The 20,725-nt window shown below is 42.3% G+C and overlaps 2 protein-coding genes across 3 annotated transcripts in view; both read right to left on the bottom strand.

Annotated features, from left to right (window-relative positions):
• Positions 1–20,725, bottom strand: part of LOC306914200 (netrin receptor UNC5D-like) — a 594,918-nt gene that overhangs the window by 237,795 nt on the left and 336,398 nt on the right. The window lies entirely within an intron of this gene.
• LOC306913762 (netrin receptor UNC5D-like) overlaps positions 1–20,725 on the bottom strand; it is a gene marked incomplete at its 5' end in the record, with an annotated part of 85,177 nt that overhangs the window by 3,697 nt on the left and 60,755 nt on the right. Inside the window, 6 exons of the mRNA XM_079490575.1 lie at positions 3,199–3,348; positions 3,898–4,083; positions 8,817–8,849; positions 11,366–11,530; positions 14,228–14,395; positions 16,923–17,097. Of these exons, the coding sequence (XP_079346701.1) occupies positions 3,199–3,348; positions 3,898–4,083; positions 8,817–8,849; positions 11,366–11,530; positions 14,228–14,395; positions 16,923–17,097 (877 nt within the window). The remainder of the gene's footprint in view (positions 1–3,198; positions 3,349–3,897; positions 4,084–8,816; positions 8,850–11,365; positions 11,531–14,227; positions 14,396–16,922; positions 17,098–20,725) is intronic.

Genomic DNA, 20,725 nt, shown 5'->3' with positions numbered 1-20,725 from the left:
TTTACTGCCAAGAACGACTTTCCCCGACTTTGGACCCCACTGCCAAGAACGACTTTAACGCTTAAAAATAATAATAATACCGGTAATAATAATAACTAAAGCGTCACTGCCTCGCGTTTACAATATTAACGTTTTGGGTGACTTATAAAAAGATCGCTGCTGAAATTAGCCTAGCCGATTTTAGTTCTGGTTCAAGGGTCGTGAACTTTGTGGTCTTCAAAATAAAACTTCATAGAAGCTAAATGCAGCGAGAATCAATTCAGGCAGTAAATTAGTTAATCTCACAATTCCTTCCCTCCAGAATAATACCATTTTAAATATACTGACAATCGTCATTTCGCCCTGATGAAGACCTTTCATGAGCGAAACATGTTTTAATAAAATAAAGGCTTTTCCTCTTTTTACTCTTGAGTGCCGTTGTTTTTTTCTGTCTTGGTTCTGTTTGATCCGTGTGATCACCTTTTACATGTTTTACTATAGTCATCTATTTACCTCCTGTGAGCACCTGGTTACTCCTTTTTTTTTTTTTCTCAAACATCATGTTAGTTTGACATCAGCTTTTTAGCCTTGCTAGGAGGGACTCTAGAGGCTGCAGCATACTCCTTGTTTCAGCTTTCGGTAAGCCCAGACCAAAATGATGTTATTGCAGAGCAAAAGAACATTGGGCAGTGCCTTACTGATGTTTGGCAAGACACTCTTCCCAACCATGGGGGAAGATTGGTGAAAATAGAAGTGTATTTATAGTTTTGTTCTGCTTCCAATTAAAGTAAGGGTAGGGAGTGCAGGGCTCCACTGAAGCCAGTGTTGTTCAAACCATGTTGGTCCAGTTGAGTGCAGCCACATTTTGTGAGAGAGATAAGCATCCAGGTCTATGAAAAGTGAAAACAAGCCCAAAAGAAGCATCTATAGGCAGTGCGACGCGTTGCGAGCTTGTAGATCTGCTGTTTTCAAAAGAATCTTGGAAAACATTAGAAAAATGTGGAATGTTTTAACAACACAAATCTGGTACACGGTTCCCTGGCAAAAAATAAAATCAGGCCGCAGACAAGTACATACGAATTGGGGGTTCTTGACATGAAAATGAGACTGGTTTAAACAACATTAGCAAACAAGCTAGCGGAGCTTTATGATTTACTGATGAGCATTGAAATTATTTCTATTCTATGGGCCTACATTAACTAGTTGAATTGAAGTCTGCATGGGGCTGGTTGAGACAACCATTCACACCTGACCACATGACAAACTTTTAATGGTAGCTGCCTGCTACATGGCTTTAGAAAGCTTAAGACACATGGCATCAAAATTCAAAATGAAGCCATTGATGTCCTCTCCTCTTTCCAACAAGTGATTCCTTTTTAAATGTCTAATATCCGATTCCAACAAAACGTTTATTACAAAACCAACACCAAAATGAAAATTCACCTAAAAAAATACAAAATCCCTTCCCTTCTCACATCAATGTGTTTGGTGTCTTCCCAAAATATTCAAGGTAGAAATGACCATATCAACATGGTGAAACAGCGCCATCTAGTTTGACTGTAATAAGCACTACTCTATTCTACTCTACTCTACCCTACTTTTCTGCCTAATATTGCCTCAGTTCTCTATCCTCACTTGAACCAAGTGGATTCACGGACGGTCATGCCAGGTCCTTTATTCCTGCTCCAAAGTGCTAGGGGGAAGGATTAAGAGCCATCTCTCTGAGGAGCTGTGAGCCAGGAAACATGAGTACATGTCTTCCAGGAAGATGTTCCGAGCTGAATAGCATGATGTTAATCACTCCGTCCTTGCAGCTGGCTATGTTGCTTTACACACAAACCACTCGGAGTGTACAAACAGCAACAAACAGTCTGTTCTCTTCCGCTTCCCAGATGTGTTGACTGCCTATGTGTTCTCATTTCCTAAAATGTAGACGTGCCTGCATGCCACATGCGTGTGTTGAACGGTTTAAGAGTGAAAGTGGCCCAACTGCAGAGATACTGAAGTGGATTTATCATTTATATACTGAACATCATTCTGAACAACAGTGATCAAAGCTACTGAAGCAACACAATTCCATACTAGAAGGCTTTACCTTTATTTGTAGTCGTTACGTCCCCACCAAAGAGGTCCAGGTGTTATTTTGTGCAAAAGCACATTATTGGCTATTTCCCCTACCATAAGCCCTCAATGAATTGCATTGAATTGAATGGGGCTATGGGGTGTTGTGCTAATTCGCTTATTTCCATCGCTTTTTTTTTGTATATCCTCTCTTCATAATGTAAATAGTATTCCAAGCGGCACACTTTACTACTTATTTCGATGGAAATAAGCAAATTAGCACAAAAACCCAACCCCCATTGAGGGCTTATGGTAGGGGAAATAGCCAATAATGCACTTTTGCACAAAATAACACCTGGACCTCTTTGGTGGGGACGTAACAACTACAAATAAAAGGTAAGAAAGCCTTCTAGTATGGAATTCTCCTTTAAATAATGAGTTGATCTTTATTCATACAGTCGTGCTGTTTGTTGTTCATGGTGTGGGAGAATAGATATATATAAACTCTAGATAGCTCACCCGCGCTGTTGGCGAATGGAGAGCGACGTCGTTACGTGGCGGCCATCTTACCTCGGGCCACATAACATTGTGTCTATGGGGCATGTACTCTTAAATGACCATAACTTGCTCAATTTTCAACCTATTTTCAAACGGTTTGGTTTGTTATAAACGTCAGAGACGTCCGCATACTTATATGCTTTTATACGACGTTCATATAATAATAAAAAAATAAGCAGATAAGCGTCCTGAATCATAGCCACGTTGACAACGTTTATAATAAACCAACCCGTTTGTAAATCCGTCAAGATTTGAGGGAGTTATGACTGTTTCTGTTTGAGCTGCCATTGAACATACGTAGCCCCGAAGTAAGATGGCTGCCGGGTGAACGACGTCAGAAACTCCGCCTTGAGCCATCTAGAGTTTATATATATCTATGCGTCAAACAGCTCATAGCCTATATGAAAAATGTAGCGTCTAATATACAACATGACATGCAGGTGAGTGAGAATTGGAACGTGGCTCACCTGCATGCTCGGAGGCGGGACTAATGTGCGAGTGGAGGACGCGAGTAGAGTGAGCGAGTGTGGAAGTCGGGGTATTGGCATTTGGCTGCAAGACACAAGCAAGTGCAGGGAAGCAAGGATCTGTTCCTCTCACCTTTGACCTTGAGGTCAGGCAAGGGGTCAAGAAGTGAGCGCTCGGCCATCAGGTCCTTCTCCATGGAGTCCTGGAAACACATGGTGCTGGTGTAGGTTCTAGACGCCGTCAGATCAGGCTGCATGGAGGAGTTGATCAGCAAAGGATTCCCTGAAAAACACAGTAATATCGTTATGGGGTTGTTTAGTTATATTGCGTGGCACCTTATCCCTAATCGTATTAGGCATGATTTATAATTTTGAAAAAAGAGGGGGGAAAAAAAGAGAAAAATGCCAGATTATTATGTATAAGGCATTAATCAATTCTAAAAATGCCTTCTAAAGTTTTCTTAAAAACTTCTAAAATGTATTTAAAACTTGTTGCTATACTGTACATAGCAACAAGTACCCCAAAAGGGGTTCCCGTCTTGAAAGGTAAACCCCCCCCAAAAAGGGGTTCCCGCCCTAAATTAACCCATTTTGGGCGGGAACCCCTTTTGGTGTTTTAAACATTATGTTATACTTTAGCTATTGAAAAATAGCAGATCTACAAGCTCATAGCTTGTAGGTCTGCTATTTTTGAAAAATCGTGAAAATATTTATTTCAGAAAACTGGAGGATTTAGAAGATTTTTTTTAAATTTTGAGGTCAGGCCTAAATGGATTAAGGCACAGCGCCATACACGCCTGCGTGCGTGTGCGTGTTTGTGTCTCAAGCTCACCTTGGCTAGAGGACTTGAAAGTGAAGGACTGGAAGTCTCCAGTGAGAGCAGAGGAGTCGATGACGTCGACGCCGTACTGGCTCTGGTTCCTCCGGTACAGAGCGACGCCCACGATGAGCACAACCACCGTCACCAGGCCTGCAGCCACACCCGAGTACAGAGCTAGGTCACTGCTGCTGTCCACACCTGAACCGGAGAGAGATAGAGAGAGCACTTAAGTTCTGTCAGACCTGGGCCCTGACGGTCAATATGAAAAAGACCCTTTCCAGAAACTGTCCAGATGTCAGGGAAGCAGATACCCATTTGTACTAGGCTGCACCAAGATAGAACGAACACGCACGCACGCACGCACGCATATCTGGGATTTAAAAAAAATAGTTCCACAGGGAATTTTAATATGGCTGTGAATGACCCGAGGGAAAAGGCAAGAAGGGATTTCTATATAATTAGAAAATCTGTCCAAATTAATATTCCAATTACAATTTGGCTGCACATTTTCAAATCAATTATTGAACCATTATGATAGTGAAGTGTGGGGTCCCCTGGTATTGAACCATTATGATAGTGAAGTGTGGGGTCCCCTGGTATTGAACCATTATGATAGTGAAGTGTGGGGTCCCCTGGCAAATCAGGACATTTCTCAAACATCCAATTGAAACTATGTATAACATATTTTATCATGCCAATAAAGTGAAATTGAGAAAGAGAGAGAGACAGAGAGAGAGATTGATTACATCACTGCTGCTTCCCACACCTGAACCAGAGAGAGAGAGAGAGAGAGAGAGAGACTACAGAGCCACATACCACTGCCCTCATCAGAATGTGATTGGTCGTATGACTAGCCCAGGCTCTACTGTAGTGTAAATACAGTATGTGTGATTTGAAATGTCAACCCTTGAATGTTTTTCCACATACCCTGAAGAAGGCATGAGTTGTCTGCCGAAATGTTGGTTTCTTAATTTATTCTCTGAGTCCTATAATTCATTATTGGGACTTTGGGCTATATCAGTGTGTGCATGCAGCCACTTTTTGTCTTTCAAAGATAGGCAAAAATAGCCTATTAAAAATGTTCACGTTTTGATTGTCCATGATCCATCCTTTTAGTTGGACCGTAACCCATTCAGGCCTGGTGGCGGCGGTGGCTCAGGGGTAGAGTGCCTGGATGGAAACCGCAAGGTTGCCAGTTCGAACCCGGGCTGAGTTACTGTCGAAGTGTCCTTGAGCAAGACACTGAGGGCAGTATTATGCGTGTCTTAAGTACCAGGTCTCATGACTTAACTTAGGACCTGGAGGCGTGGTCAATGCTGTTTGGCCACTCAGAATAGCCAAATGGCATTGATCACGCCTCCAGGTCTTAAGTTAAGTAATAAGACCTGGTACTTAAGACACGCATAATACTGCCCTGAACCCCTAATTGCTCCCGATGTGCTAGTTGGTGCCTTGCATGGTTTCCGCTGCCATCGGTGTATGAATGTGTGTGTGAATGGGTGAATGTAATGCACAATCTCTGTAAAGCGCCTTGGATAAAGGCGCTATATAAATGCACCATTTACCATTTACCATTTAGGCCTGACCTCAAAATTTGAAAAAAATCTTCTAAATCCTCCAGTTTTCTGAAATAACTATTTTCACGATTTTTCAAAAATAGCAGACCTACAAGCTCGTAGCGCGCCACCGAGTGGCTATGAGCTTGTAGATCTGCTATTTTTCAATAGCTAAATTATAACAATGTTTAAAACACATGGGTTCCTGCCCAAAATGGATTAAAATGATGGGCACGCTCTTATGCTAGTGGGTAGAATTCCAAATTGTGCTTCCTTGAACTGAAAAGGACTTTAGCGCAAAGGCTGTGCTATAGACTGCACCCCATTGCACTCCACAGCGATAATGTGACAACACACATCCATTACATTAGCACAGAACTTATTGGAGTCAATATGCACTCCGTTACTTCTCCACCACTTTGTGACAACAGCCATTCATTACACTAGCTCATTAGCAACGATAATGCTATATCTATTCCCACCAGTGCAGCCACGTACGTCCCAACAACTCCAGGAACCAAAAGTATGGGAAATAAAGCTCACCAGCTTGTTCTGGGCAGATAATGAGAGCTGCGCTGAAATCAGGACTGGCAGAGAAAAGACTTCGAAGAGGCCCAATCTCCAAAGAAGTGGAATTTGATCAAACCATATGCAAATTGGCATTAACAGCTACAGTAGCGGGTTAATTGAGGGCATGGAAAGTTTTAGTAGACTAGAAGATTCATCATTCTTACACCCCTCCTTTACATGAAACAACAAACAGATGTGTTAATGGATAAATAATGAAGATATTGTTTTGGTTTCATTGAGACGAAATACATTTTCATTATGACATCTATTAACTATGCAGTATCTGGTCCAGAATTCTAAAATGCATCTATGTTATTATAACATAGATGCGTTTTAAGTTTTAGCATGAATTTTAAAACAATATAACTTATATTGTTTTAAAATTAAAACATCTGCTGTAAAACTACAGCATATTGAAAACATGGCAGCCATGTAAGAAACACAGCTGCATAATGGATGTCTCAAGGCTCATTCATAGTCTGGATTTTCGGTGGTGAGGTGACCACCGCTCCGGTCTGCTCGGCCATACTGTGAACATGAGCAGGAGCGAGGGCCGAGTTCATTCTTCAGCGGTGAAGTCCGTGGACGAAGCCAAAGGTGCGGTTATGGTTGAGTGGACAGAGAGGAATGCAACCAAAAGGAAAGGAGGTGGATTTTGAAGACCTGTGCACCCACAACGAGGAGCTCCTGCTTCACCTCACCACTTTGGTTGTGAAAGAGACTCCGTCGTCCATAGACAAGAAATACATTAGCCGCCTGCGCTCGTCCAGGATTCCTGCTCCTCCAACTGGTGGAGAGTTATGAGAGGTGGAGGAGGACTTGTGGCAGCCATGAGACTGATTACTGGAGAGTGCCTGCAGCTGTGGGGAATTGGCCCTCTCCACAGATTGGCTGGCTCTGATGAGCTCTGATGGATGACACCTGCAGTGGATTGGATGGTGGCCACACCCAATCCACTATAAAGCTCACTCCCAAAACGACTTTGATCAGAGGACTGTCAGCTTCAGGGCAGCAGGGAATCCTCTCACCCCCAACCATCCGGTCCTTTGAAGAGACTCATGAGTAACCTGCCTCTGTCTGCAAATCTTGAGAAGGACAGTTCTTTATTTGGGATACGTTTTTGATTTGTGTTTCTTCTGTTTGTAGTTGGGTTTTGTTAGTTTAGGTTTGGGGGGTTTTGTGTTTTTTTTGTGGCTTTTGCCTTTATTTTATATATTTCATGGAGGGACAGACAGTATGGCGGACAGGAAATGGGTAGAGAGATGGGGGGGGGAAGACATGCAGTAAAGGCCGTCGGGATCGGGAGTCGAACCCGCAGCACACTGCCAGACTGGATTACCAGCCAAGGTGCCTGGACCGCTGAGCCACGGCCCAGGCCAGTTTAGGTTTGTTTGGGTTTAGTGTATATTTTGTATATATTTTCCTAATTTTGGCTGAGACATTCTGCATAACGAGCACTATTATTTTTGGCACTTTAGGTAAGCTACATTTTGATGCCAATACATTTGTACTTTTACTCAAGTACATTTTGAATTCCGGACTAGAGTATTTCTATATTGCAGAATTGATACTTTTTTTTTTTTTTTTTAAGATATGTTTTTGCGGCTTACGCCTTTTATTGGTTTTTTGAAGGGACAGACAGTAGGCTGACAGGAAACGGGAGAGAGATGGGGGAAGACATGCAGTAAAGGCCGTGTCGGGCTCGGGAGTCGAACCCGCGGCACACTGCGACTGGATTACCAGTCGGGTGCCCAGACGGTTACGCCACCGCCTGGGCGAATTGATACTTTTACTCAAGTAGCGTACAAACATTATATGTATAATATAATGTCCAGATAATCCACTGGTTATATACTGTCTGTTTGACGTCCAAATTAAAAAACCTTCATTCCACTGTGAGTCTGACCCATACCCAATCTCTCCAAGATTGTAGATGCGATGGCATACATATTTCATCACTAAAATAAAGTGTAATAGAATAGCATTGGATTAGCTATGACGTTTCCACACGTCCTACGGTCAAAATGGGTTAAAGGCATAGTTCATCCCCCAAAATACTTTTCTATCGATTGCTCACCCCATGGAGACTTGAATTCATGGATTCTTTAAGCCAATAACTTGACGACCAGCAGTGGTTCCCTATGGAGACACAAAGTCTCCTTTGTGTCGTCCAAAGGGAACCATGGCTGAAAATGTGTGATATTTTAGGATTGGGTTAGGGTTAGAGAGGAGAGTGGTACATGAGGCTAATATTTTATGTATTTACATTTTAGGATTGGAGAGGAGAGTTGTACACATGAGATGGTGCCAGAGATGTGAAGAGGGATAGCAGGTGCTTATAACAGAAGTGTTGTGATAACATAATTGGATTATCATTCTAATTATCTATGTATGCAAATGAGCACATCACTGTCAAGGGACAGCTCATCCCTATTCCGGGCAAACATTCTGTAAGACTATAGGCAATCGTTTGGTAAGAATAAGTGAACATACAGCAGCAATAATAGATCTCGAAGCTCACAAAGCGTCTAATGTCCCTATTCTGGGAATATAACAACAGGTGAACATTCAGCAAAAATAGACAAATGTTGGCTGTGAGCTTGTAGATCAGGTATTTTTGCCAGTTGACATACAACAGTCTCTGTCAAACCGCATTATGTCCCAAACTTTTTTTTCAGGATTCAAATTCAAACACAGCATAATAATTGTGCAAATTAGGCATTATATAGGAAGATAAGCCAGAATTTACATAACGTTCCAGAATCAAAATTGGAAAATGACTGTAATAACGGAGAAATAACTCACCATGTGGTGTCACGTCATGTAACAGCTTTCCATCTGCAAATGAAAATACAGAGTTTTACTTTTATATAGTAAAAAAATCACACCCGTGTGAACTGAGTGGTGCAACTCCTCTCTCTCTCTCTCTGTAATTAGCAGGCAACAGTGCAACACTATCTATCTCTCTCTCTCTGTGTTTCTGGCACAACAGCGTCACTTTTGCCCCTACTGGTACTCTAAACATAGTCACATAGGTTAGGACGGACATTGCTGTTCCTTGGAGTGGTTGCACCACTCAAAAATAAACGTAAACTTATACTCCAGTATTCGTATTGTGGGGAAAGCTCCGCAGGAAAATAGCTTGCAACGAGTCACGGTATGAGCTTGTCGACACACAATAACTACTAGTGAATACTAGTGAAAATAGTAAAATACACTAGTACGTATAGAGCCCTGAGGGACACCGGTCAACCTTAACCAATTCCGTACATAGGACTTCGCCACACGTCCTAGGGGTCCCAATCGACGCGTACATCCGACGTCCTCACACGTCTTAGCGCATCCTCAATGATACGGGGCGAGATAAGAATATTCTGAATTTTTTCCTTTTTTTTATATTTGTCAGTTCGCCTTTCGGCTACCGTATGCTACACTCTAGACTCTTGTTAGCTTACCATTGATTTAGCCGTTAGCGCGGCGGAAAGAATGACTCGTCTCTCCTAATCCAGGGCGCTCTCCGTGGTGTTGAACGGATCGATATACTGGCGCTTCATTTCTGCTCCTCATCCGTCTCTCCCGCAAAATATGAACGCTTTTTGGATCATATATCCAGGGGTGCACACAAGCGGTACGCCAGTGCGCATGCGTCGTCAAAATTAATTCTGCGCTGTCAATCAAGCGCCGGGAAGCGCATCTGCGTACCAACAGCTGGCTCCGCCCAGAATGATTATTATGGCCAGAATACTAGTAAAATCTGTAGCGAGAGCATTTCCCACCGACTGCCAATCAAAGTACGTCTTGCACAAGTGCACTGGCCATTGTGGCCAATCACAGCGCGTCCTGACTCAAACGAGGGAGGATCCATTTCCATGCTGCTCGCTGCTGGGAGGAGGGCGGTTTGGTTGACAGGAGTTTACTACTGAGAAACAAATGGTTCGGCTTCTCCGTTTCAGATGTGGAGCAAACTAAAAAGTAAAAGTTGTAAAAGGGGATGCTTTGGATGCTTTGCACTCTTCCCATTCGCCGCTGTGCTTATGTTTGTTTTCCGGGTGCTGGAGCAAGTTGCTCGTGTGCGATGCCGTCTCTCACAGCCTACGCACCGTAGCCTGGCTAATAAGCCAGACTCAAATCACACTGTCGTGATTCGGTCTGGCTTATAGGCACCGGCCACTGACTTTTTACAGGTACAGGTTTTAGTTCCGACAGTGGGAAGAGTGCAAAGCATTGCGGACTGGCACTGCTGCTGCAGCCTGCACAACATGAAGCTTATCAACATGACAACACCGTGTCCCGACATACTGTCCCTTATTATCGTATAAAGTCGGGTAGTGTACACTGTTTATTTTTGCACCGAGGAGCCATGTGTGTCTAACTGTCTGAGTCTGACTGTACGTTGCCTCGGTAAAAACAAAAGGGAAGCCTGACGTATGCTTCGCCGTACGACCGACGTGTATGTTAAACAAATAGCTGATCTGCAAGCTCACAACGTGTCGCCTCCGCAACACGTTGTGAGCTAGTAGATCGGCTATTTAAATATATTTTTTTAAAGTACCTAAATATTGCTTTGATGCTCATATTATCCTTAGGAAGTATTAAGTTGTTTTTATTAGAATATGCATTTAGGGCTGGACCACACATGGACCTAGCTGCAATTTCCAACTCTTTTTTTTATAATGGTATGAATCTAGAGTTGCAATACCCTCCATTGACTCCCCAGTCCCCACCTATCCAATAAATATAGTTTTTCTATAAGTTATTCATGCATCCCTCTTTTATCCATCCGGCGAGACGGGTCGCCGCATTTTAGGAGCACCAAGTAACTCCTCCAGGTACTCCTCTGAGTACTAGACCAAAAAAGTTGTGTGCACCCCTGCATATATCGTATAAATTAAAATGATCGCAATGTAAGCTAGCTATGTAAAGTAAACTTTTTTTAGTGGATTGTTTCCGGGTCATGGGTTTCCGAGTAAAAGCGGCCATGTTGTTCCGGCACCCCAGAGCTCCTATTTTGAAGGACTTCCGGCACTGATTGTGTTAAGTGGCTAATGTACGTATGTTTTGTAATAATAATCACAGGGCGAGGTCGCGCTGAAACAACAGAGCTTCTTAACCCATATTCTGGGCGAGAACCCCTTTTGGTGTTAGCATTATGTTATGCTTTAGCTATTGAAAAATAGCAGATCTACAAGCTCATAGCACGCCACCGAGTGGCGCGCTACGAGCTTGTAGGTCTGCTATTTTTTAAAAATCGAAGAACCACTGACATAGAAACATAGCTTTTTCAGAAAACTGTCAGGATGTAGAAGACATTTTTAGAATCTGATCTCAGGTCAAAATGGGTTAAGGTACAGTACTGTGTGTGCAGAGACCCCCGGTGCAGTTGTCATGGCTCCGTGTTGCTCCGTCACACAGAAGCCCCCCGTGTCTGGGTCGCGGAGACGAGCACTCTCGGCCGCGCTGCCTCTGACACGTCGTGCCACACGCCGTCCACTCACTCCATGGACCCCAACCCCCGTCCACTGAGAGAAGAGATGACGTAAAACAATACATATTATATATACAGTATATATATATATATATATATATATATATACACACACACACACACACACAATTCTGCCAATTTGGTATTAAAAGTAATTCAATTGTCACTTTAGAAATGTGCAGATACTCTGTATACGCTGTATTATATGTTAGTTTGTTTGCTGTCGAGTGAGAACACATGTGTTGCACATTAAGCTAATCATCTGGGGTCCCCCGAGGTTAACTTCATTTCCCACATACTTCCATAGTTTGTTTGTTTTCAGGGCTGCTGTCTAAGAAGGCTGTGTGTCGCCTAACGTTGCAGACATAAACCGAATGAGGTCAGAGCATAAAAATACACTTTTTTGAAGAGAAATTAGTAATTACCCTAAATGTAGCACAGGGAGAGAGAGAGAGGGAGGGAGGGAGAGAGAGAGAGAGAGCTGTGTTCCCAAGAAAGTGCTGTCATAAATACAGGTGCACCGGCAAATCAGCCTTGGATTACAGAGCAATGAGAGCCAAGTTAATAATTATTATAATTTCACAGAAAAATCTCTAAAAGAGAAAACCAGCACTCACGGAACTCTCGTTTTAAGGCACTTTTAATTCATGTAATGGTTGACATGGTACAACGAACGCGTTTCGGCGTTCAAGCCTTTCATCAGCGACAACGCAGATGTGGATTTAAAAATAGATTTAAAAAATAGACATGCGTGCGTTGTAATTATTCCATTCTAAAATCCATATTGTCGGTTGAACAGACAATATGGCCCCCCAGCCCTCATAAAATATGAGGGCTGGGTTAGTTCTTCTCCTCACTCTGTGTGTGTGTGTGTGTGTGTGTGTGTGTGTGTGTGTGTGTGTGTGTGTGTGTGTGTGTGTGTGTGTGTGTGTGTGTGTGTGTGTGTGTGTGTGTGTGTGTGTGTGTGTGTGTGTGTGTGTGTGTGTGTGCGCGCGCTGTTGGGATTGGGATGCGTAACAATCCAAATCGCCGTGGTGTGACTGCAGAATAACCCAGACTCTGTTCTACATTCACGACGAATTGGAGTGAGGCGCAGCCCAATCCCAACAGCGCACACACACACACACACACACACACACACACACACACACACACACACACACACACACACACACACACACACACACACACACACACACACACACACACACACACACACACACACACACACACACAATATTAATGAAATCATGGCGGCCCTCTTGAACGAGCGAGCCGGTGAAACGCAAAGCAAACTACAAATCAAAGCGAGCAATGTGGGATAGTTTTGTTGTGATTGTCGACGAATTGCGGTGCCGCAAATGCACTAATATTATGCAACCCTTCGCTGAGTCGGAAAGGCGGGGGTGACGTCTCTCATAGACGAGCAGTCTCTGTCATAGTGAAAATAAGCATAATATAGCATTGGACACACTATGGGTCCAAATCTATTTAGGATCGGATGTGATTTTAATCAGCGCCGTTTCGGACCGGGTCCAAACCGTCCAATTCTTCTCGACTCCGTTTCCACAGGATCCAATTAAATCCTTCTCTGGGCCGTTTCGGGGCGGGCGCGGCAAATTAGAATGTTTCTCGGCTACGTTCGGTTCGGTCCAGTTATCGCTGGTCCCATTTTTGGGTGAACTAAATTTAGTTTGATGTTTTTTATCCTTGATGTGCTGTGATCCTTTTGCGAAATGCGTTTATACATTTGTGCAATGTGTAATGTGTAATATTAGTTTTTTCTCTTGGTGTACAGCACTTTGGTTGGCCGTTGGCTGTTTTTAAATGTGCTTTATAAATAAAATTGACTTGACCAGACTTGACTTTAAAACCAGGAAAGCATCTGTGTCAATTTCGATTTTTGCGTTGGCTATTCAAAAATAGCAGATATACATGCCGCGCTGCGAGCTTGTACATCTACCATTTTTTAGTGGTGCTAGCCACTCCTATAGACAGCAATGTGTGTCCCTGGCTGGGTCTGTCCCTGTGTCTGTCCGTCCGAGTACGGAAATAGCGTTTGTTGTCCACAAAGTGTCACTGTTGCGCAGCCTAACACACGCACGCACGCCAGGGAGGAGGGCTTGTACAGTACTACAGCACGAGTACTGTACAACACCAGGGCTTGACTGGCCATAGGACGTAGGCCTACCGGGCATATTCCCGGTGGGCCGCGGCCGTAGGGGGCCGCCATGATATATATATATTTTTTGGGGACAGGCAGGCAGGCCAATAGACGGCAGGCCACCAGGAAAGGTCCGGGCGTGCTGCCATTCTGCCAGTGCCATCATGATAATTTCACTGTACCTGTATCAGTGAGTGACAAATAAACCTTCCATCTTGAATCCTTTTGCCAGCATCATTCTTGTGAGAGCAACAAAGGGTTGTGTAGTTGTCTGTTGGTTTGTATCATTTATGTTGTTCTGTAAAAGTGGTGGTATTAGGGCTTGTTTGTTTGTGTGCATGTGCCTCGACGGAGCGGGCGGTATAGTTAATGCTATCTGCGCGCTGGTTGTGGTGGGCTGGTCTGGGCCAAATTCACGCGAAAATGACCGAGGCAAATTCTTGTCCCAGTCCAGCCCTGTACAGCACCACTCAGTTCAGATAGGTCTGATTTTTAACATAGAATAGGCCTCATGGGGTCTTAATGGGTTATACAAGGAGCAGAGCAATCATGGTGTGGCGCCTATACCTGGACATAATGCGTTGCAGGTGCTCCTCTGCACGGACATGCCCTCACAGAACAGCCCCCCGTTGAGAGGGGCGGGGTGTGTGCACGTGCGCGAACGCCTCTGCATGCCCCGCCCACAGCGCACGTTGCAGGAGGACCAGTCGGCCCACGAGGACCAGCCTCCGTTTACTGGAGGAGGAGGAGAAGAAAAGAGACAAAGAGAGATGCCCTATAAGCAATGGTGGAATGGAAAAACATTACATGCGTGTGACGTGTGTGTGTGTGTGTGTGTGTGTGTGTGTGTGTGTGTGTGTGTGTGTGTGTGTGTGTGTGTGTGTGTGTGCGCGTGTGTGTGTGTGGTACTGTAGTAGTACCTCACAATTCTTCTCAAGTACAGTATACTGCCAGAATAAATGCAATTCCCGTGTCACCACTGTGACTGTGACACTGCAGACAGTGCAGAGATGTCAGAAAGCGTTCCTCCAAAGCAATTATCTCCTTCCACAACTCCCCCCCCTCCCCCTTCTTCAAGTTCCCCTTCTTTTCGTATATGGAAATAACGATAACGATGGGAATCATGCACAGGAACAAATTTCACCCCCTTTTTTTTTTTTACTTCTGTAAACTGTGATGTGACAATGAAGCTGAGAATACATTTTTGTTTTGATCCTTACTTTCTACTTCACTCTTTTCCCGACAATATATTATTTTATATAGAAAGATATAATCTAATATAAGTTTTCAATCGCATGTGATGTGATGTGTTCCTCCAATCCAACAGCTTACTGGGGTACATACGGCCTCTCACAATATTACATAATCGCCTTATCGCAATTATTTAAGATAATCACAATTATTTTGCATAATCGTCTCCATGTTGAAAAATGCTCATACATTTGCCCAAAATAGCAGAAATAGCAGATCTACAAGCTTGCGACGCGTTGCAAGCATGTAGATCAGCCATTTCCGCAATTCTTATGTTTTATTTTATTTGTAGCCTTGTGCAATTTGAAACTACGAAGCCTATACATTATAGCCTATACAGAAATGTAATTTGTATTATTATTTATATATTCCACGGCAGAAACACGATTAAATCGTTAAAGCACAATGATTTACTATTAATCGTCAACATAAATGATGTAATCGTGACAGCCCTATACATACGCACAGCATCTCCCCCATACGATTTGATTGATTGATTGATTGAAATATTTATGAACAGTTTGCAGAATTACAGTACATTTCAAGCACAAACTCAATACAAAGGCTGTTAACTGTGAGTGGACGACCCAATTAAGCATTACACTTGTTTACAAGAGGGTCCACCATGTTCAATTCATCAAAAATCTATCACATAAGACATACATCTGAGTCACTGTTAACATACCAAGGATACGTATGTGATGTCACCGTCATACAGGCGAGAGACAGCGTTACATTGCGATGGTTCAAAGACCATCAGTGCACACTGCTTTGGTTGTGAATTGTTATTAAGGCTTTGTGTGCCCACACTTTCAAAATAGTGACCCAGGGTGCCCAATGTTATTTTTGTCATTTTTTTATTTGTTATGAAAATCACAAATGTTTTTTTTTTCAAAGACGTCCACAGACGTCCTGGGCACCACATACGGTAATGCACAAAATGTGTTAAGTTACTATTATAACTCAAGACAACATCAGGAAGGATTTGACTGTGTTCAACTAGTGTGCCAAGTGGTGGCCTATATACACGTGCTGACAGATGACTGACGGGCCTCGATTGCTGGAAAAAGCTGAGACTGGATTGTCAGAAGAAGATGTCTTTCGCTGGCTTTCTGCTAAAACAAAAGGAGCCACTCTGGTATTTCGATAGACGTCGAGAAAAGTAAATGTGGAAACACTGCAATTAATGAGCTGTGGAGTTTTTCCCCACAGTGGAATAGCAGCTTGTTGTTTCCTTCTTCACAGAGCAGCCAACGGAATGGCAAAAGAAAAGAGCTCGTAAAGACCTGCAGGTAGCCTAGTATGTATGCTAAAACACAAAGGTGCTAAATAAATGGAACCAAATGAACCCTTAGGGTCGCTCCATTTGGTTCCATTTGTACACCAGATTTGGACAGCCTCGGTTAATTTAATTAACACTTCAGTTAATTAACAGTTGATGAAGTAACTGTTAAGTTAACTGAACAGCGTGAGGGTAACCTGAGGGTGAGGTTAACACCACTCAGTTTATGTAATTAATCGACGGTGGATACATTAGCTGACGGTTGTACTGTGTCTGCCTGGATATGTACCAGAAATCATCTGAATACTGGTATGTGTACAATTACACTGTCTGTAAGATCTTGACTCCTGTCAGAGTGTACAAATGTGTGCTATTTGTCACTCCACGTAATGCTACGGTCTGTCAGCAGGGAGTGTTGAGCGGAACGAGGTGTAGCGACGAAATTGGGGATAAAAATAAGAAATAATGTCTTGCAGTGTACATTATTATTATTATTATTTGGGGCGGCTGTGGCTCAGGAGGTAGAGCAGGTTGTCCAATGATCCCTGGGTCGGCGGTTCGAATCCCGGTTCCTCCTGTCCACTGATCGCCGCTTCACCTCCCAATGTATGAATGAATGAACCATTGTAAAGCGCCTTGGAGCACTTGGAAAAGCGCTATAAAAATGCAATTCATTATTATATTACACTGGGACCCAGACAGGATCAAATGAAGGCAAGTGCATCTTACCGTAGACAACCACGGTGGCCGTGGAGCTACGTCTCTTGGCCACGATGTTACTGGCTACGCACGTGTAGTTCCCAGAGTCCGACAGATGGGCCTCTGGAATGATGAGGTTCTGATCCACTCTGGAGTCGACCATCCCGTCCAAGTTCACAGGCTCCTCGTTCTTCAACCACTCCACCTTCACAAAGACATTAAATGCAAACAAACACTATGACTTAAAGGAGAATTCCATGCTAGAAGGCTTTCTTACCTTTCTTTGTAGTTGTTACGTCCCCACCAAAGAGGTCCAGGTGTTTGTTTGTGCAAAAACTCCTTATTGGCTATTTCCCCTACCATAAGCCCTCAATGAATTGCATTGAATGGGAATTGAATGGGGCTATGGGGTGTTGTGCTAATTCGCTTATTTCCATCGAAATAAGTAGTAAAGTGTGCCGCTTGGGATATCTTTGGTGGGGACGTAACAACTACAAAGAAAGGTAAGAAAGCCTTTTAGTATGGAATTCTCCTTTAACATCTGATGTCAGTGAGGTATTTTAGCTGATAACATCCGTTGACACTGTACATTAATGTCACCCTGTGGAATCTTCAAAGTTTCCCGAGGCCAAGGACCCCTTATAGCTGCGAGAGCGATGAAGCATGTTTTTGTATTTTTTGTATTTCTCCTTTAACGGTGAATGAAGAATACAAAAAAGTAAAAGTTAACAGTGTAAAAGTTTAACAACAGCAAAACTATATAATAAAATCAGTTTCTAAACCCTCACACAACTCTTACAGTATAATATAAGTGTCATGTATCCTGTCATTTTCTCACTACTTCCAAAACACACTCCTTTTCCACTCAAACTGGGATGAACGGCATCACACACAAGGAGCAACCAGGAGTGTTCTTAAGGGTGTGCGCGTGGGTTTCAACACAAGCCAAGTTCTCTCTCTAAAGTATTTTTGGATATGAAATGTTCCATAGTCTTTTATGATTCTTTCCCATATCAGGAATATCTTTTTACTTGTCATTTCACACACTTAGTGTTATAGTTTTCAACCATAACTGTTACAGCATTATGTCATGTCAGCTGCATGGTGTTAATTGTCTTTATTTTTGATAATACCAACTTTGTTTTCTTGTCTATAATCTTTCTGTTCATTTCAAGGTGAGATCTTGTGTTCCCCAATTTGCATTTTAATGTGTTTTCAGTGAACTCAAATGCCTGTGTTTTTCAACCACTCTTCTCAATAATTTTACGACACTCTCATTTGGGTCGACTTATGAATCAAAGTGTGATATTAGCGTAAATGTCATGAACCCAACAAACAAACAACAAGGTACTGTAATGAACCGAAAGAGAACAATGCAGCAGTGTTGATTTCGTTGACTAAAACTATGATGAAAAATGTCTGTCGACTACCATTTTTCACTGACGAAAACTAGATAGAAACTAAATAAAAACCAAGCTACGATGACTAAAACTAAGCCTAATATATTGACCATTTTGTCAACAAAGCTTGTAGATCGACACTTTTTGGAGAAGAGATTTGGGGTATTATTTTACTATTTTGAAAAACACTTTAACCCATTCTAGGCGGGAACCCCTTTTGGTGTTTTAACTAAGCATTATGCTATACTTTAGCTATTGAAAAATAGCAGATCTACAAGCTCATAGCGCGCCACGAGTGGCGTGATACGAGCTTGTAGGTCTGCTATTTTTGAAAAATCGTAAAAATGCGGCACAAATCTTTGAATATATATTCTTTCAGAGCGAACGTTTTTTTTATTTCGACGTCAGGCCTAAATGGGTACTTAAAACAGTTAAAATAGCCGATCTACAAGCTCACAACATGTAATGTATAGCTAATTAAACTATTTTTAAAATGTTTTTCAAGATGCTAAAAGAACAAAGAAAATAGACACAAGGGGTATACGGCGGTGCACAAGATAGGGCCCTTGGTGTGGAGGGGAAACAAAGTAGGGGGGCTTAGTACAGACCCCTGGGGCACCCCTGGTCAATTGTGTGTAGGTTAGTAGGTTACCCATTCCGGGCGGGATCCCTTTTGGTGTTACGCCCCTTCAGGACGGGAACCCCTTCTTGTTGTGTACAGTATATAGCAACATAACACTTAAAAAATTAATTGAAATTTGAATTTTTCATAAAACGTAGGTCAGTGTTTAGAATCGTCCTCAGTCCTAAATGGATTAACCCATTTTGAGCGGGAACCCCTTTTGGTGTTTTAAACATTATGTTATAATTTAGCTATTGAAAAATAGCAGACCTACAAGCTCATAGCGCGCCACCGAGTGGCGCGCTACGAGCTTGTAGGTCTGCTATTTTTGAAAAATCGGGAAAATATTTATTTCAGAAAACTGGAGGATTTAGAAGATTTTTTTTTTTAATTTCGAGGTCAGGCCTAAATGGGTTAAATTAACATTGAGATTGTTTTACTGTGTAATGCACAGGATTGAACCACCCTCAGGGAGATCGAAATCAGGTCAACAGCATCTGCTTGTCTATGATTCTGAATTATAAAACTTAAAAGAACGGTGTGTTGGTGTGTCTCCATGTTCGCTTGGCTGGCTCTGTAAATTGCTATTAACTTGCCATTAGTTGGAGCTTTTTCATTGAGAGAGACTCACTCAGGCGTCAGGGAGTGGGGTTTGATTTATGGCAGTGCACTGAACATTACTGCAAGCTTGTGTGTGTGTGTGTGCATGCATTAGCCTACTATACTTGAGTCCATGTACTCAGGTACTGTACTTAAATACAATTTCTAGGTATTTTTAGTAGTACTAAAGGAGTACACCTACTTCCAATTTTCTATCATTTTGCTTCTACATCTCAGAGGCATAATATTGTACTTTTAATTGTCATTATTTGAAAACTTCAGTTACTAGTTACTTTATTATTATTTTGATTAGCCTATTATTACAAAACCGTGCACTTCAGACCTATATACTTTTGAATTTTGAAAATAGCCGACACACAACGTGTTGTGAGCTTGTAGAACTGCTATTTTTTTAATAAATTGTATACATTTTGAAAACTTTTACTTTGGGTACTTTAAGGAGTTTGATACCAATAATTTTGAAATCCATTTTGAATAACAAACTTTTATTGCTTTTTTTACTCAAGTAAAAATAAAAAAATTTCAGTACTTCTTCCACCACTGCTTGTGAGGAAGTATAGTTGAATTTGAGAAATAGACATTGTGAGGAGCAAGATAAATGTTTGTCCTGGGACTGACATTTAAAATGGTAAATGCAGCTTTGCCCTCTATATGCCCTCAGTACCCGCATACCTGTCAAACTACCTCAAAAAAGTAAGCGACTCCCACAGCCACAATACAAGAGGAAGCGAGAACAACAACAAATTCTCCTTCTACAGCACTGCTACCCAAGTGTGGAATTCCCTGACTCCCTCCCCCCAAAAATGCAAATCCCTGGCATCCTTTAAAACAGGCCTGAAAATCCACCTTTCAGCATGCCAAAGGGAGAGGAAATGAGTCAATAAAGTATTCAATCAATCAACACACACAGTCACAAGGTGCGTTTCCATAAAGCCTTTTTTTTGCGCATTAAGGTTCTTTCGCAAAATCTCCTGGATGGAAACACCTCAAAATGCGCATAAGTCTGCATTTTTCGCAAAAACACTTTTTCGCTAGAAGGTGGCGGATTTTGGGGCTATATCGAAAAAGTGAAATGCGCAAATGGGTTATGGAAACACTTGCGGAAAATATTTCTAATTAGAAAACATTGAACTCATATTATATCGCTTTTAACAGTTGGAAAAGAAGAAAACACACGCGATGGTGAGTAT

The sequence above is a fragment of the Electrona antarctica genome (genome assembly GCF_951216825.1).
Source record: "Electrona antarctica genome assembly, chromosome: 21".
Taxonomy (NCBI): Eukaryota; Metazoa; Chordata; class Actinopteri; order Myctophiformes; family Myctophidae; genus Electrona; species Electrona antarctica.
The sequence above is the reverse complement of the archived record's forward strand: the minus strand, read 5'-3'. Positions and strand labels throughout refer to the sequence as shown.